At 52.5% G+C, this 18,765-nt stretch overlaps 1 protein-coding gene across 4 annotated transcripts in view; it reads right to left on the reverse strand.

Annotated features, from left to right (window-relative positions):
* The window catches only part of SLC6A6 (solute carrier family 6 member 6), an 88,284-nt gene that overhangs the window by 53,015 nt on the left and 16,504 nt on the right, over positions 1-18,765 (reverse strand). Inside the window, exon 1 of one of the 4 annotated variants that reach the window (XM_023216226.2) lies at positions 3,827-4,160. The exons of the other annotated variants lie outside the window; for them this stretch is intronic. Within the exon in view, the coding sequence (XP_023071994.1) occupies positions 3,827-3,902 (76 nt within the window). The 5' untranslated portion in view covers positions 3,903-4,160. Of the gene's footprint in view, positions 1-3,826; positions 4,161-18,765 lie in introns of those variants that run through there. 4 annotated transcript variants of the gene reach the window in all.

The following is an 18,765-nucleotide window of genomic DNA, read 5'->3' on the forward strand; positions in this document are numbered from 1 at the left end:
GCTCTGATGGGGCTCCCTGGACCACTGTCTCCATAGATTCTGGGCTAGGTAAAGGCTCAGCGAGCAGGATGGCCAGGATCTATCAGTGACGCCTGCCAAGGGCACCTTCCTTGGCCCTAGTGTTTAAAAATTAAGCACCAAAAAAAAAAAAAAAAAGGGAGATGTTATTAAGAGTGCTAATCCTGGGTGGGCGTGGTGGCTCACACCTTTAATCCTAACACTCTGGAAGGCTGAAGTGAAAGGATGGCTTGAGGCCAGGAGTTCCAGATAAGCCTGGGCAACACAGTCGGAGCCTGTCTGTACAAAAAGTTAAAAAAAATTAGCCAGGTGTGGTTGTGTGCACCTGCAGTGCCAGCTACTCAGGAGGCTGCAGTAGGAGGATCACTTGCACCCGGGAGTTGGAGGCTGCAGTGAGTTGTGATCGTGCCACTGCACTCCAGGCTGGGTGACAGAGCAAGACCCTGTTTCTAGAGACATGAAAAAAATAATAATAAAGTAGAAGTGCTTTCCACCACTCTAAGTGGAGTAGCTGTTTTAAGTGGAAATTAAGGCTTTTTTTTTTTCTCTTTTATATATATTTTAAAAGTATACCTTTAAGAGACTGAATCATTGAATTGTATCATGTGGTCTGTATCTGTTGGTTATCTGCTCCCAAGGAAAGGTTAACTCAAGCGTGGCGAGCTCCAAAGCCTCCAGAAGCCTGGCAGGCAAAGGACAGGAGTCCACTGGGGTGGGGAGGCTGCACGGAAGAGTGGGAACCAGGGGACAGGAGGAGTCTGGACTCTCACAGGCAGCTCTCCTCAGCTCCCCCTACTGCAGGTGCCTTTGGGACTAGGGCCCACTAGGGCTGGATCGTCCAACTTCTCGAGAGATGTTGAAATCTGGGTTGTACGCACACACACATTTTCCAGTTTCTAAACCACCACCTGGGTCAAACACAAATGCAGAGGGGGACCAGACTCAGCCTGTGGCCAGTTTGTCCTCTTTGGTCACACGATTGCCCCCAGGTCACCTAAGGTGGCCGTGGCAAAGGGAAGAATGGGCTCGTGCGGAGATGCTGACCAGGCTGGCCTATAGCCCTGATGGCTTGTCCCGGTGAGGTCATCCAGGAAGCCAGGCATTGTTTTGCCCGGAACAAAGTCGAAACAATGAGCAAAAATATTCTGGTCGTAGTGAAAGTGAATTCTGTTGAGGAAATTGTTTCGGCATGCCGTCTCTGGGACAGAGGCTTGTTATCTACCTGGGGTTCAGCATCCTCGGGTGAGGTCCTCCCCTCTCCTGATTTAACTGCAACCTCCACCCCAACAAAGTACAGGTCTACCCTCAGAGACCCCCGACCTCCGCTAGAAGCCTCCTGCCTAGATCACACTCTGCCCTCAACCTGCAGAGAAGCCTCTACCTCACCCCCAGCCTCATCAGCCTTGCCTTTCACAGATCAGGAGGCTGAGGCTCAGAGAAGGGGAAGCCTTGTCCCAGGTCCCACAGCTACAGGATAGTGGGCCAGGATTTGCACCCACATCCCAACTCCATGACCTTGGTGCCACCCTGGGGCAAGGTGACCTCTTGATGGGGACCAGCCAGACCAGGTAGTTCTTCTTAGTCTGTGGTTTGCTGGGGGAGAGTGGATGACAGTGAGCAGGTTTTGCAAAGAACAAGCCTCTGGAACAACACTGGGGGTGGTGAGGTATGGTATGAGTTCAATCGACAGCCAACTTGTCACCTTCCCCTCATAAAAACATTGGCAGGTGAACACAAGGTCTGGGGACCGCGTCCAAACTGTTTTATCATCTCCTTGGAAGTGGCAGGACCTGGCCCAAAGCCTCAGAGAACCACAGTCTGGCAGCAGAGGAGAGGCAGCAATGAGAGTGCCACCGTGCCAGCTGCAGGGGGAGGGCTGGAGGCATGGCAGGCTCCCAGTGGCAGGATGGCCTGGGAAGGGCCGGGAGGAGGCAGGGTGGCTGGCGCTGCCCCAGATGAAGGTGTTTGGGGCACACACCATACTCCAAACAGAGGTGCCCCACAGCACAGCCCAAGCAGCTAAGTTGGGGAAAGGGCAGTGGGAGAAGTCAGAAAGCTGGGTCATGCAGGCCAAGTCACTTCCCCTCTTCAGCTCAGAGGTCCAGGGTTAGAACAAGGGTTCGAGTGGCTTGCCCTACTATGTGTCAGGCACTGTCCTAGGAACTGGAGACAGTGGTTGAGCCTTACCAAGCTGACCTGAAGAAGGGGAGATAGACGCTAAACACATAAATGAACAAATATTTACGACAGTGCCCAGCACACAGAAGGCAACAAAGCAGTCCCCTCTGTGGAGGTGACATTTCATGACAGCAGCAGCTCACTGAGGACTCACTGTAGGCAGGTCCTGTGCCAAGCCACTTCCAGGCACCAACTCACTCACTTACTCCTCGGCAGCTGGGATGATGGAAAGAGGCCCAGGGAAGTGAAGCCACTTGCCCAAGGTCATACAGCTGGGATTCAAATCCAGAAGCTCAGCTTTAGGGAACAAGCTTTTAACCACACTGAAGCTGAGACTTGCATGGCAAAGAACTGGGGGAACGGTATTCTAAGAGCAGGGAACAGCAGGTGTAAAGAGGGCCATGGTGCATGTAGTGAAGACACAGACAGCCAGCAGGCAGAGAGGAAGAGGGGACGGGGCCCCCAACGCCAGAGTTAGAACTTGGATTTATCCCAAGTTTTGTGCTGCCCCAGTGAGGGCTCAATGCTTTTGGCTAAAAGCCCTGGCTTGTCCCTGACCACCTGGCCAACCCTTCCCTTCTACTCTGAAAGGAAACTTAAGGGCCATGTTGGAATTTTCCCTGCAGGCACTTGTGACTTTTTTTTTTTTTTTTTTTTTTTGAGACAGAGTCTAGCTCTGTTGCCCAGGCTGGAGTGCAGGGTGTGATCTCGGGGTTCAAGGGATTCTTGTTTCTCAGCCTCCTGAATAGTTGGGATTACAGACGTGTGCCACCACACCCGGCTAATTATTTAGTATTTTTAGTAGAGACGGGGTTTCACCATGTTGGCCAGGATAGTCTCAAACTCCTGACCTCAAGTGATCCGCCCGCCTCGGCCTCCCAAAGTGCTGAGATTACAGATGTGAGCTACTGTGCCCAGCTAACACTTTCTGGTGGGGCCTGTGGAGTCCTTAACCCCACATCTCGGCCGCCTGGGTTCCTTACCATAAGCTGAGAACCTGTGGGGTGGGTGGCCGGAAAGTCTTCCCCTTGGCCAAGGACCTAACACCTGAGGCTGGTGGCACAAACACAACATCCTCGTGCAGGAAGCCCAAACCCTGCCGGCTCCATGGGTGAAGCCATGCTTTGAAAGGAACAGGGTCACCCTTTGCTGTGATGTGCTCTTGGGAAGTCATCTGCCCACTCTACTCTGAGCAGGCACTTGCTTACCTGGGGCAATTCTCCCTGGGGGAGGTGGCGGAAGGGAACGAGAGCTCTGGCTGATGGAGCACCTGTTACCTGCCTGGCCCAGGGCCACCACAGGGGTACTGGGTCATCTTCCCACCTTCACAATACTAACGACTACAGAAGGAGTGGGGGGGCTCGTTTTGTTAAAGAAGCAAAAACTATTCTACAAGTTCAGAGGAAGGAGGAGGTTCCGTGTCTGGTCAAGGGTAGGCTTCAAAGACGTCTCTGGTCAAAGAGCCCCCGAGAGCTGGGCCTGACAGCCTGGACGCACAGAGGAAGGTCAGGTCCTTGAGATGCTGTCTGAGGGGACCCTGGACACCACTCAGTAGACCTCCAGGGCACTCGGTACTCACAGCTGGGCTGGAGGAGGAAGAGGAGCTCAGGGAGGGCCACCAAATGCCTACCTTGGGTACCTGGAGGCCTGTTTCCATGGCCAGAGGCAGGGCCAAGAGTGGCCCCATCTGTCGATTCTGCGTACATGGGGGCTTCTGCAAAGCCTGGCTCCTGACCTGGCGAGTTGTGCACTGTTGGACTTGCTCTTGAGGCTGGAGTTTTGGGGTTGTTTTCCTGTTGCTATGTGTTTAGGCCAATAACAGCACAGCTGCCACACTGCCTGCAGCCCTGCTCCAGGGTGCAGGGGCTGGGTGAAGGGTCGGAGGGAGCCAAGCCCCTTTTCCATCTCCTTCCCCCATGGCCCAGGGCTGGCTGGAGTCAGGCTGCTGCAGGGGCCCCTGGAGCCTGCGGAAGGAGTGGGTGAGTCAGCAGGCAGCCACCTCCTGGCACTGACTCACCAGCGACAGGACAGGGCTGTCACTCTTGCTGTCAGTTTCGCTAGCAGCCCAGCCCTCAGCCTGGTTTTGCCGGAAATGGGGGCGGGGTAGGGTAGACCATGAGCCTGAAACAGGCTCTGCAGAGCCCAGGATTATTTCTGGAGGACACAAAAAAGAAACTCAAGAAAAGAGAAAGGTTGGTTGTCATTTCCTTGACCTTCTCCTTTTAAGCTGTAAGAACCTGCTCCTTGTTGGCCCTGCTCCTTGTTGGCTATGAAAAGCAGACAGAGGGCAGCCCCTCCCTTGCTCTATAGAAACTGGAAGGATACAGGCCCCAATGACAGAGTCAGCTAAGGGTGCGCGTGCAGGAGCGGGACCACCCCCAACTCTGTCACCAGGGCTCTGCCGGATGCCACAGTGCCATGGAAACCAGCCAGGGCGCTCTGCTGTACAGCCTTGGGCAAGTCACCTTCTCTCTTCAGTCTCAGTGTTACCCTCTCTAAAATGGGCACAATATCCCATCTACAGTATGTGAAACTCCTACCTCATTAAATGTTTGCAAACAACCTCCCCCTCCTTGTTCCTCTTTTAAACATGTTTTTCTCCCCGACGAGGGTAGACTTTCTTCTTCCTTCCTACCTCTGCCCCATCTCACTCGGACTCAGAAATTCAACTCGACCAGAGTGTCGTGCTAGAGGAACCAAACAGCCTGGGATTTAGCAAGACAGGGTGGGGAACTAGCACTGTCGGTCACTGGTGCCCACTGTGTTCTGGAGCACAGAGGCCTGCTCTACTTATCTGGAAGCCAATTCCTAGGCCCCCTCCACCACCCAGAACCAGCCCAAGACCCCCAGGGGTTGCTGAAGCACACGCTGTGCCTTCTCAAGCCCCAACACCTTGGCTTGTGCTGTGCCCTCAGCCCGGTACACTCTTCCCCTGCCTAATGAGCAGACACCCTTCACAGCCTTGATGGGACAGCCTCCAGGACAGCTCTGTCCCTGCGTTCCCAGCCCGTACTGTCACTGTCTGTTACTCCCCAGTCACCGGGGGCCTGCTTCCTGACATCCGGTATTAATACAAGGCCCAGCACGATGAGGATTTTTCAGACGTAATGTTTAGGGCTCAGGGCTCCGGGGACACTCCGTGTAGGGACAAACAGCCTTCCACGTCAGGCATTCTGAGGGCTCCTCTACGAGGGCGACAGAGCAAACTGCAATGACAGATGCTGGGGGCTGTGGACAGTGGGGAAGGGTGGACCAGGATGTGCTCCCAACATCTGAGCACAGTTTCCCATCAAATGGTCAAAACTCTACAGATGAACCCCAAATCTTTAGGAAATCACTTTTCATTAAAATGATACATGCATTCCTGAGCATCTTCCCATAATGACTTTCAAGTTAATTTTTCCTGCCCCTAAAGGTTTGCCAAGTGCCAGGGGACCCTGGGATCCCACACAAAATTAAAGACTCACAGTGGGGCTTCAGAGGTCTTGGCACATCCACATCCAAGCCCATTTTACAGAGGAGGAAACTGAGGCCCAGGCCACACAGCAGATCAATGACAAGACAAAGCTACAGTCTCTAGCCTCCTCCACAGACAGCCCCATCAGAGCTGGAGGGAACTAATTTCAGGGAGGGGAAACTGAGGCCTGAAAGATGTGGTGGATAGCGGGACATTCCCGACAACCCCAACCTGGTGGGACACAGTGGATGCCAGAGGCTAAACGTAAACTCTTATTCCAAACCTGGGTGGATGAGGCTCATATCTAATTCTATCATGTTGGCAACTGTTGATGCAGCGGTGGCAGCAACTTCCAGCACTACAAGATGGTGCCTAACAGCGGTTACTGCTCAGCCAGAAGAAAAGCTCAGCACTAAAATCCACACTCGGGTGGGGCTAGGCTGCAGGGAGGACTGACACTTCTCAACTGTGGTCTTAATATGTGCAGAGGCCATCTCCCAGGGCAACCCCCAGTGGTAGCCATCTCCCTCAACCTTCCATTGCAATTTAGCTTAAGCTCGGGGGTTCTGGGAACATGGTGTACCTTCTGATGGCCTGTCACTTGTGGTGTGGCCCAAGAGGCCACACCAACCACTGGAAACTCCTTGGAGGCATGCCCTGACCCCTGCTCCCACCTGCTTAGCTGGGTTTGTTTCTAGCAAACCCCAAATGCTACCATGTCAGCCCCCAGCTCAAGAACTCTCAGTGACTCCCAGCTGCCTAGATAATCATCTAAACTTCTCCTCTTGGAATCCCAGGCTCACTAGAGTGGTCTGCCTTGCCCCCAATCTCTGCCACCTTATTTCGCCTTTTGCCCACCATGAGTCTCTCCGGCACTGCCCCTTTCAAGTCTGCTTGGTTTGTGGGTACTCTCACATTTAGGTACATCCCACCCACCTTGAAGACCCTGGCCCAAGTGTCACCTCCCCGCAAAAGCCCTTCCTCCCCGCCCGAGACTCTTCCGTTTAGCATCCTCCAGCAAAAAATCACCCCCACCATTCACCAGGCACTGGACTCTCATTCAGAACTTGCAACTTTGGATAAACTTCAAAGTTCTCCTTGGGAAACCTCAGTTTCTTGACCTGTAAACAGGCCTCATAATCTGTAAAGTCATTCATTGCTGAAGCCTCTGGGATCTTAGGAGGGACTGGTGGCTGACCAGAATCCTCACACGGGGAACATCAGAGCTGCCTGAGACACTGGCTAAAAATGCAGATCCCTGGGCCCATGCAGACCTACTGACTGAATTTTCAAGGTGGGGGCCCACGAATCTGTCCTGTTTAACCAGCTTTCCGAGTGAATCTTAAAATCAGGTGAGGTTGGGAATGGCGGTGCTAATGAACTGGGAGGCACTTGGGCAAAACATCAAACAAAATCAGCTCAGGAAAGAGATTAAGGCTGGCTGATGACAGTGCGTGCATGTGATGCGTGTGTGTACAGACGTCTCATCTGCCAGACTGTGAGCATCTAGGGGCTGGGCCAGGCTGAGTTTCACTTCTCCCAGCCTCACTAAGTCCAGGATCATCCCAAGAGCCATTTGTCCTGGACTTGAGAGTTTGCCAGAGGGTCTCTTATTCCCTATTGCTGCTGCTCCTCACCAGGCCCTGGCAGATGAAGACCTTGGCCCTTATTATACAAATAAGGAAAACGAGGCTCAGAGGAGAATGACCTGGCCAAGGTTACTCTGTAGCGAGTGGCAGAGCCCAGATGTGGACCCAGGACAGAGCCAATATGCCTTTATCCACTTGCTAAAGAGAAAGGGAGTTTGAGAAATCAAGGCAAGGGCTGGCAGGGGAGACCAAGGGCTTCTGGAGCTGGGCAGCTGAGTGGGGCCTGCATGTTTGATACTGAGGGGAGAAGCCTTGGAGACCAACCCCAACTCCTGGGAGTGTGGGGTACACAGGGACAAAGAAGCCTGGCCTTGTCTCTGCAGCAGGCGAGGGGCACAGTTCAGCTAAGCAGGCCCCAGGCAGTGTCTCCAAGGACAGGAACGAGCTGCAAGGCACATTGCCTGGGACTTAGGGGCTCCCCTCGCTGTCACCCAGCAGTGGCGGGTCACTTTCTCCAGTGGAGGCAGCAGGTGGGACTTCCCCAACAGCAGAAACACCTGTTCCTTAAACACCACCTCCCCAGGCACAGGGACCAATGGCAGGAAAGGCCACCGGAGGCTCTGCTGACACTGCTTGAGCAAGGTGAGGCTTGCCCCACTCTGGACTGTGGTTGAGACCTGCTCTCAGGAGACTCATCAGCCTGGAGGCGCAGGGTCCCAACTGTCCCTCCCACATACCTGCACACACAGCCCCCTCTCGGTGAAGGCACCCTCCCCAGGAGAGAAAGTTGCACACCATAAATAAACCTGTCTGTGCTTCTGGTTCCTCAACTATAGAATGGGGGCAATAACAGTACCTAAGTCGTGAGGCTGTTGAGAGATTAAAGAACCAAACATGTATGGACTGCTTAGAATAGTACCTGGCATACAGGAGGCACTTAGAAAGTTCAAGCTATCAGGATGATGACAAAATTGACCGGCATTCTTCCTAAAACCATGGGCAGCCTGCACTCTGAGCCGAGGCCCTGCTGAGCATCTTCTGGGGGCCATGCCTGCCGAGTGCTTTACAGATCATCTCACAGAGCCAAGACCAGGGCCCAAACACCAGTCAACCGGTTTTGAGATTCGAGGTGTCACCATAACACCCCGGTTCTGAGATTCAGGGTGTCACCCTGACACCTGGGCCTCCTCCTAGCTGCCCCCTCCCTTCTATTCCAACTATCTCTCCCTGGGTCTCTCAGGGGCCAGCCTGCTCTTCTGCAATGGGTGTGACTGGGGGATCCTGGGGTCCCCATCCATACTCTTGCTGACTGAGCAATGTGAGTCCCCTGGGTTGGTGGCTCCCTGGGGATCTGAGCACAGATGGGAAAACCTGCCATCACCTCCCTCCCCTGGCCCTTAGGATACAGTTAGGGGAGCATCTCAGGGCAGAAAGCAGAGTGGAGGAGCGGGGGGGCCAGATCAAGGCCTGCAGTTCCCCATGCAAAGTACTGAGTACCCTTCTGGCCCTTGGGATGGTGGCACCTGCTAAGCTGGGGAAATGGAAGTTACAGGGGCTGGGAACTAGACTCGAGAATAGAAAATGACTTTGCTGTGGACCTGCAGAGTGGCCCCAACAACCCACAGGAGGGAACAGCAGGACAGCTCCTTGGAGCAGGGTGGCCACGCAGCTTCTCGTCACCTGCTGGCCACTGCGGACACCTTGGGCAGTTGGAGAGAAAACCTTCAGGAGAGGAATGTCACCTTGCGTGGCCCCCAGGATGGCTGCAACTGCAGAAATCAGATACTGGGACCCCTCGACATGGCAGCTTTGAAACCCCACAGCTCCTGGCTGAAGGTCCTTGGGCACCGAGGACCCCTCATTTAGGCATCATTGAATGACAGGTCAGCCCAACAACTTAACGCCCAGAGTTCACATACGGTAAGCAGACAGAGGCCTGGGAAGGAAGGCAGGGCTAGCCAGGAAGCTCTGAAGCCAGGGTGATGGGGCTCAAACCCCAGCTCTGCAATCCTGGGCAGCATATGCTCTATGCCTCAGTTTCCTCAGCTGTAAAACATGGCTGATAATGGCATCGACTTCACAGGGTGGACGGCAACCACACCAGGGTCATTGCTCAGGACAGGGCCAGGTGCCCAGAGAAGTGTACATTAAAGCTCCACGTGCGAAGGGGAACAGCTACTCATGCTGGGGCTAATCTGGAAGAGCTGCCTGCCTAGAGCAGGACTCAGGACAGCTGCAATTATTGTGGTTGGCTCTTAAGTCTTCCCAAAGGGCTTCTACTCTGTGGCTATCCAAGGCCGGGTTGTGGGCTATGCCACTCTGGAATGAAGGCTTCCCCAGCCCACAGTGTGAGGTATTCCTGCCTTCTAACATTACTGCCTTATACTTTTTGGGGTATTATTACTTTTTGGTATGTGGTTTCTCCTTTTACATCATAGTGAGAGCAGTTGGTCATTCAAAAAAAAAAATCCCCATACGGTGGTAAAATTAAAAGTGTGCCAGTCTAAGGGCAGGTTACTCCATCTCTCAATCCAAATTTTGTTTTTGAATTTGGAGTAGGTTGCGAAATTCAACACTATCATCTGGCCTAATGTCTCCATTGCACAGGTGGGGAAACTGAGGCCCAAGTGGAGGAAGGCTGCTTGAACCTGGATGAGAGCCTTGGTCTCCCATGTCCTAGGTCTGGTGTGGATGTTCAGTTCCCTCCCCTGCTGCCTGGATGTCCTAGGACCAGCAGGGCTCCCTGCTGGTTTGGGGAGCTCTCTCCCAGGCCTAGGAAACACAGAGCCCCAAATCCCACGGAGGTCCTTGGCCCCATGGGAGGGTTCCGCTGACCCCTGTCCACCTGGCAACCCACCTTGTATCAGCTCAGGTACTGAGAGGCTGCCTGCAGCAAGGATTTGGGCTGAGGTGAGAAAACAGAGGCTCCCAATGTGGTCTGCGGGGGGCAACCTGGGCAAGTATCCTCAGTGAGAGGAGCCATGCTCTCCTTCAAGCTGCAGGCCTCTGGGCAAGACCTCTATCCTACTGGGGGCTCTGGCAGGGCCACCCAGGTTGACAGGAATTAAATGTGACCAAAGGGCTCCCATATTGGCTCCCTGAACCCTGTTACTGTGGGCACAGTCCACTGAACCCTATTTCTCAGGTGACTGCAGTTGCCGGTGACCTCACAGGGCATGAGTCACAGAAGGGAACCCAATGTGGTTCTGGAAAGGGGCAGAGGCTCTGTGAGCAGATGGGGACAGGGGTGGACAAGCAAGCATGACTCACTCACTGGAGGCAGGGGAGACTGAGGCACAGAAGCAGCCCGAGAGAGTGCGGAAGACACCCAGCACCCAGGCTATCTGTGCCTCAGAATATCTGAGCATGAGGTCACAATGCCCTTTCCAGCACAGCGCAGGGTGCTGGGCGGCTGTGTTTTCCAGGAAAGTACACCACATAAGAACACTCCGCAGCAGAACGAAAGCCAGAGAGGGGCTCCTTTATCACAGAACTCCCCATCGCCACACCGTTTCTGGGAGGCCCTGCCATTCCCAGGCCCTGGAAGACACATTCCTGCTCATCCTCAGGTGCACCTTCCTCTGGGAAGCCGGTCCAGAAGTTTCTTCTTCCTCACCAAGACCACAGGAAGCTCTAGGGCAGGGCCAGCCCTCCTCCCAGGTGGGGATGAGGAGGGTCCCGGCTTATTGTCATAGTAACCCTTGGTTCTCCTAATTCCACCTGTTCTGAAATAATAACTGCAGCTGACACTGTCTATCTGGCACTGTGATGGGCACTTTACATAATTCTAGCTAATAGAAACGTTTTAATCAGGCTAAATATTTTTTTCTTTCCTTAAATCATTTTTCACTGATTACAGCTGCTTACTTTTCTCCTAATTAGTCCGAAAGTAGCGAGACTTTGTAGCATCTTAAGAGTCTAATGGGGCTTAAAAGCACACTGGAAATGCTTTAAATGTATGCAGAACCCTCCAGCCTCGTGGCCAGTCCCAGCTCCCTGGGCTGCGTGCGAACCCTCCAGCCTCGTGGCCAGTCCCAGCTCCCTGGGCTGCGTGCTTGCCTGTGTGGTTTGGGGATCAGCAGGTGGACACATTATTTTACCCAATCCTTAACCAGCCAACCTTTGAGATGGGATGGGGGGACTTACCCCAAATGGAGATGAGGAACTACAGCTCAGAATCAATAAGCGACTTGACCAAGGTTGCACAGCCAGGAAGTGGTGGACTGGAGTCTGGATCCGTAACCACTGGGCTCTGGGGCACCGCCTGGTTGTGACCTTAGATACCAGGAAGTCTCTCCCCCTCAACCTGACACAGGGGGAAACTGAAACCAGCAGGAGGCAAGGGAATTATGTTTTCAAATTAACTCAAGGATTAGAATCCAGGTCTCTTGAATCAGCCCAGATCAAAAGTATCTTCACGGACCAGGTGGCAGCTGGCCTCAATCACAAGAGCAGCGGCTAACAGCCCTGGCTGCGCGAGGCCCAGTGCTCAATGCTTGCAAGGATCTTCCCATTTAATTATACTCATAATTGGTGAGAGTCCTGCATACCTGCCGTGATTACTAACTACTGACCCTGCAGGCTAGGGAAGAAATGTTTAGCCATTTAAATTCAGACTGGCCAGAGAAATTAAGAGGCTGATATCCAGGGGTGTGACTAATCTCAATGCAATTGATGAGGGGAAGGACCGTGGGTAGTCTCCCAACCCACATCATTTTTGGAAATGCAATTGTTGCCTTCCACCCCCCCCGCCCCCCGACCCCCCCCCCCCCCCCCCCCTCCTTAGAGCTTCCTTTCACTGCTGCAAAGTGTCTCACCCACTGCAGCCTAGGGTGTAATCAGCTTATTCTCTCGTCCATAGCCTGGGCCATCTGAAAACGGCTCCCTTTACTCCTTGGGGGCAAGGATACCTGAGATTTAGGCCACAACTATATATAGCCAAGAAATCTGTTCTTTTTAATTGACTCATCTATTTATTTGGTCAAGCAGTTCCTGCTGACCCCCAGATGGCCGAGTTCTACATAATTCCTCCTGATAATGTGGGTGGAAAGGAGGGGCCCTCCCTGCCTCTGCTGCTTGGGCTCTGTATTCCCAGTGCAGGCAGCTCCTGCGGGACTCAACAAATAAGCTTTGCCTACTTCCACCCTTCGCCTGTGCTGCATCACCTAGAAGGTTTTAGGTGGAACCTAACACTGCGCCCCTTGCCAGCTGCAAGTGGTGACCTCAGGAATGTCACCCCCCTGGGGGGCTCAGTTGCATCATCTGTAAAATGGGTCATCGTGAATTACACAAGGAAGGTACAAGGAAGTGCCTCGAATACACGATTGGATTTGCTCTCCGGAGAAACAGGATACTCCGTGCCCAAGAAATATTAGCCATCTTTCATTTCATGCCCTCGTTCAACCAACACTTGACCTTGACTCCACCCCTTGTTAGCATCCAGCTAAGTGCAGAGAGAGGCAGAAACAAACACCCCTGGGCTCCAGATCTGCCACACTGGGCAAATACCAGCTGCATCTCCCGCCGGTGTTGTGTGTCAAACAGGCAGCTTCGACGGAGCTTCCTTCGACAGCGCTGCGTCCCTGTCCTCTCCCTCCCAATGCACTTCATGGGCTCCCAAAACCACATGAGTCAGCAAACTGGGTTAGACACCTCGTTAGACTGGGTTTCCTCTGGGGACTTGTGGCTGTGCCTGCGATTCTCCTGCAGCCGTGTTTGGGTGAAGGCAGGATTTGTCTGTTCAGAAGCCAGTTTTCAAAACAACAAGCACTACCTTTAAGGGGCACCTGGAACCATGAAATAAGGATTCCTGTTTCTGGCTGGTTCCCCAGAGTGAATCAAGACCAACCACTCTGAACAGATCCGAGGTCACAAGCCACACCCACCCCCCCCCCAGGCAGCTTGTCTCCCCTCCCCTGCCCCAGAGCAGGACACCCGAGCCACACTGCACTCCTTAGGGCTTCTAGAAAGCCACTCCAGGCTTCCACTCTATACCAGGCCTTTCCACAGGCTGTTTCCCCTACTGGAAATGCCCTCACTGTCTGGTGCCCAACTGGCATATTTTTGATATTCAAGACCTCTGGGAGCTTTTTTTTTTTTTTTTTTTTTTTTTTTTTGTAACTTTGCGTGCCCAAAGCACCTTTGAGAGACCTTCCCACCCCTGACAGGATCCTGATTTGTAGCATATTCCCACACAAGTTCCAAGGCTGGACAGAAGGCAGCTCATTTCTGGGTCCCTAGCCCCAGCTGGGGCCTGAGCCACAGCAAAAATCCGTAACTTTTGGATGACTGATCAGACTTTCAATTCTCAATGTCTACATGCTTAGAGATTTTCCCCAAACTTCCCCTGACGTCAAACACTCTTGCTGGGGCCTTTCCCCTACTCAGCAGAGCTGGCAGCGCTTTGAAAAGGTGACTTTCTCAAATGGACTAGAAAGGCCAAAGGGAAACAAAAGGTCTCGACTCCATGACCTTAAGCTGGGACAACCTTTCTCCCCAGAATCATCTGGCAGGTCCAGAACCCAGCCATGAGGCTTCCAGACTCGGCCGCCCAGGGATCGCTTGGCCCACAGAAGGCCACACTCCCTGATTTGTCTCTTTTGGGTGAGAGACTTCACTGAATGTCTGGATTGTTAAATGTGAATAAACCACCCCTGAATTATGACCAATATTACTTAATAAGGCACATCTGGTATTTTCAAATACCAAATTGCTTTCTCCTATATGCACTTGCTAACCCAGTAGATATCATAGGGCCCATTTTACAGATGGGGCAACTGAGGCCCAGGCAGAAGATGGACTTGCCCAAAGAAGTAGCACCAAAGACTATTCTCTTGACAGCACCACAACAGGATGGGTGGATCTGAGAGGAGCAGAGGCCTGAGGTCTCAAGGTGCTGTGTGACCATGAGCAAGTCACTGCACTTCTCTGAGCCTCAGCCTCAGGAGGCTTGTTATGAGGAGAGTGGATGAAAAGGTGGAGGCAGACAGGCTCATGAGCCCATAGTCACAAACAGCTTCCCTCTACCCACCTGAGATAAGGCCCAGCCTCCTGGCTCTTTACCAACTGCACTGTGCCTGGTGTATAGTGGTTGCTCAATATTTACTAAGTGAATGAATGTTGTCTCACAACACTCATGTGTGAGTGTCTCACACTCATCCTAGGTGTGAGATCACACCAAGGCATGAGAAGGCCTGGCACAGCAGGGCTCCCTCCCCTGGGCACTGTCTGTCCTTCCGGAGGCACTTTGTCCCCTTCTTCCCATCCAGAAGACACATCTTGCTTGCTGACTATAGAGTCCTTTTGAAGTCCTCTGGGCTCCTCTACAGTTTTTCCAAAGCAAATGCCCATTACTAAGGGTGTCACGTGGATGACACACATGCCACCTCCTCCCACCTTGCCCCCTTGACAGACATTGCTAATCAATCCTGGTTTCCTTCTCATTGATGTGGATCCAGTCTTGGATTCCTCATCAGAATCTGGTCTCTCTGGGCCCCCAGTAACTTAAGGGACAAGAGACAGACCCTTGTCTGGGACAGGCAGGATGCCCAGAAAAGACTTGAGGGGCTGTGAGACTAGCAGAAGCTCTCAGGAAAACTCAACCTGGAAAACATAAATGAGAACCTAGTCCCCTCCTTGTGACAGAGGTAGCAAAGGAGGTAGGAGGCGTGTAACACAATGGCCAAGGTGGGACCCCACAGAGCAAGAGGAGTGAGGATGGGGATTTGGAAGCGGGAGCTAAGCTGGGGCTAGGAATTGAGAGGCTGAAGAGCAGGGATGCAACTCTACCTCTGGCTGGGAGGACGGTGGGGGTGAGAAGCAATGACAGGAAGCCAAGGTGGCCTGCGTGCAGGCCCCCAGAGGGTGAGCCACTAAGCAGCCAAGCTGGAGTGGGGCCTGGACACCAGCCCTATGCCGCACATGCTCTGTGCCTGACTTAGAGTACACTCAGCTCAGAGGAGAGATCTGCACCAGGGCACCGGCTCCTAAATCGAAGGGGTGGAGACTGTTACCCAAGCTCGGCACTGCCACCCCAAGAACCTACCCTGGGAATAAATGATTTATTCTATTCACTCAATTTCACGTGGTGAATCAGAGGTCGCACAGAGGGTTAGTGACTTGTCCCAACTCTGCCACTCTGCTAGCAAGTGGGTGGAGACATGAGTAGATAAAGGCACCCTGGGGGTCCCTGTGGGCAGTTGGGTCTGAATACTGGCCCCAGGACACCTTCCTTCATGGGTGCCTGAGAAGCCAGCCTCCCAAAACCCCCGAGGCTGTCTGCAGCCCCAGGGATCCTGGACATGTTTGCTTTTTAAGTCCAGAAGGTTTCTGGACTTAATTGTCCACTGACTTAGAACACATGGACAGATGGAAATGCCTTCCAGGAACTCCCCTCAGACTTCACTGAGGTGGGCAGCCATGGTCTCAAAAGTCCCTGTCCATTTCTGAAAAAGCCCCCTCCCTTAAGAAATCCCCCAGGATCCCTGCTGGGCCCAAGAGCCCAGACAAGAAGATGCGCCCAAGGTGTCCTCACTCCACCTGAGGCCCAAGCTTTCCCGAGAGGCTGAGGCCAGAGAGGAGGCACCTGCCTGCCCTGGTCCCATCTCCCAGCAGCAGCTGTGTGCAAAACCAAAGCCAAAGACGCGGGCTAAACCCAGGCTCCTGTCCTGACACGTGGCTGACTTCCAGTTTCTCACTGCCTTCCTGAGCCCCAGTTTTCTCACCTGTAAATGGGGGCAGTAGTAACTACCCTACAAGATGATGTAAGTATCAAAGCTGGAAAAAGTGTGCAAACTGCAGAGGGCTGCAGACGCGATTACCATGCATATATTCAGACTTCTCTGAGATAGAGGTGCCAAAAATAATCACAATAATACTAGCAATAACAATAACTATCATTTATTGAAGAACTGCTATGTGCCATTCTGAGCTAACGTTCACAGTTACAACTGCTAACTTTCACAGTTTTTCTTCCCTGACCCTCAGAACCAGAGAAGGGAGCTTCTACATCAGACCGATTTTACAGAGGACACTGAAGCCCATGGAGAGGTTAAACGATGTGCCTAGAGTCACAAAGCAGGGTAGAAACTGGATGACATTCACACTCAGGCTCATGGGACCCCTGAGCTTAGGTCCTAACAGCGCATCTTCTCTAGAGGATGGGGTATGTTTTTCAACCTCGAGTCTGGCCCAGTACTCAGAGCTATTTTTTGCTTTACTGGGTTTTTCTTATCTTCCCCAAATGAGAAAGGCTGGCAGACTGGGAGCTGCTTCTCTGGGATGAATTGTTTTAAATTCCGTTTCCTAAAGTCCTGAAGGCAGGAGCTCCCCAGGGAGGTGCCACCCCTCCATCTCGATGCCCCAGGGCTGCCACTGATATCAGGCCAGAGTGTAAATGAGGGCAACCTCTTCGGGGTCAATGATTCATCAACACGTGCCCAGCATCTCAAACACGTGCTCCCCATTCGACCAGCAAGCCCAGTTCTTGCTTAGACCAACGTGTAAAGACGCCCACTGAAAAAGACGTTTATTGGCTTCAGCTTTGCCAGACAAAAAAGTTCTGGAAACTGGCTGCACAACACTTTAAATCTACTTACCACAACTGAATTGTACACTTTCAAGGGGTTAAGATGGTCAGTTTTACGTTATGTGTCTTTTACAACAATTGAAAATAGAGGCCAGGCGCGGTGGCTCATGCCTGTAATCCCAGAACTTTGGAAGGCCAAGTCAAGAGGAACACTTGAGCCCAGAAGTTTGAAACCAGCCTGGGCAACATAGTGAGACCCAGTCTCTACAAAAAATAATTAGCCAGGCACGGTGGCATGCATGTAATCCCAGGTGTTCAGGAGGCTGAGGTGGGAGGAAGGCTTGAGCTTGGAAGGTCAAGGCTGTAGTGAGGTATGATTACACCACTGCTCTCCAGCCTGGGTGACAGAGCAAGACTATCTCAAAAAAAAAAAAAAAAAAAAAAAAAAAATGCAGAGTGGTTTACAAGAGAAACTGTAACCAGTCAATTTCCCATCACTATGGCATTAATTAAATAAACGCTGGTTTATCCAAACAAATCATGGCTTACAACAAGGTCAGCAAACTGGTCACTGGGCCAAATCCAGCAGCTTGTTTTCTCTTATCTCATCCTCCAGAGTAGCTGGAACTACAGGCACGCACCACCACGCAACGCTGATTTTTGTATTTTTGGCAGAGATGGTTTTGCCATGTTGGCCAGGCTGGTCTCGAACTTCTGACCTCAAGTGATCCGCCCACCTCAGCCTCCCAAAGTGTTGGGATTACAGGCATGAGCCACTGCACCCGTTCAAAAATGTATCACTTTTATAACCAGAGTAAACAATAAATATCATTTTATTACGGTCTTGGGCCTTCTAGGAAGCGAATGTTGAGCTTGACACTTTTGTTGAACAGGCCTGAGGTGGCCTTTTCTGACAACACCGGAAGTCATGGGCCTGTTATACCAATACTCCTACATGCACCAGTTTACAATGGGTTTGGAGCATGGCAGCAGACACCCCACAGGAGATCTCACCACAAGCCCAGAGAGGGTCTCCCTGTTAAGAATCTTCTCTCTTCCTTAAGTTGGCCCAGGCACCAGGAGGGTGAATCTGATTTCTGGACTTGGCCCCATAGCTGAGGGAGTGGGGAATTGCTCTAGGGGGCTCACCTTGGGGGATAAAATGAGAAATTGCATGTGGGGTGCTTCGCACTGATGTGCTAGGCCTTTTGTGCACTTAACCTCACTGTGCTTACAAAGTGATGAGGTTACTCCCACCTCAAAATCCCAGGATCACTGTCTTTCTAACCCTCCTGGGTGCCACTATTGCTCCATTTCAGGGGTGGGTAGCTGAGGCTCAGGGTAGTTCAGTGACTCCTCCAGGTCATGAAGCCGGCAGGGGCTGGAACCAGGATTTGAACTAGGGACTGCCTGACTCCCCAGCTCCATGGACTCCACCACACGGGTTGCCCCCTGTCAACAAAACTTTTTTGGGCTTGTCCATTAATAGTTCAGGCTCTGCTGAACAACCAACACACATTCACATGTCCGTATCATGCCCCTTCTCAGATGAGAACCTGAAGGCCAGAGCCCTCAAATGACGTGCCCAGTGAAGAGGGCGCACACCCAGCAGTGCTCAGACTTCAGAGGTGACAAGGTCTGTTCTTCCACCCTGTTCCTCTAGACACCCCTGCCATGTCAGGGGGCCGAGGAGCCCTTTCAGAAAGCATAAACCAAGAGGGCTGCTTGGAGGAGGCATCAGATAAGTCTGAGGGCAAACCTGCCTCTCAGGCTTTTCAATAAAATCAGCTCCCAAGAGCAAATACATCAGCAAGCCTCAAAAAGAGGAACATTGACAACCTCTGTTTATTGCCTATAACAGCCCATCCCAGGCAGGGCCCCTTGCACAAGACTCTTTATCTGAAAGCAGAACTCACATTCCAGCCTCACGGCAGCAGGAGCCTCATTTCCCAGCTGCCTTTGACTACTCATTAACCAGGAGGAAGGCCTGGGGGAAG

This window comes from Piliocolobus tephrosceles, chromosome 2, assembly GCF_002776525.5.
Source record: "Piliocolobus tephrosceles isolate RC106 chromosome 2, ASM277652v3, whole genome shotgun sequence".
Lineage (NCBI taxonomy): Eukaryota > Metazoa > Chordata > Mammalia > Primates > Cercopithecidae > Piliocolobus > Piliocolobus tephrosceles.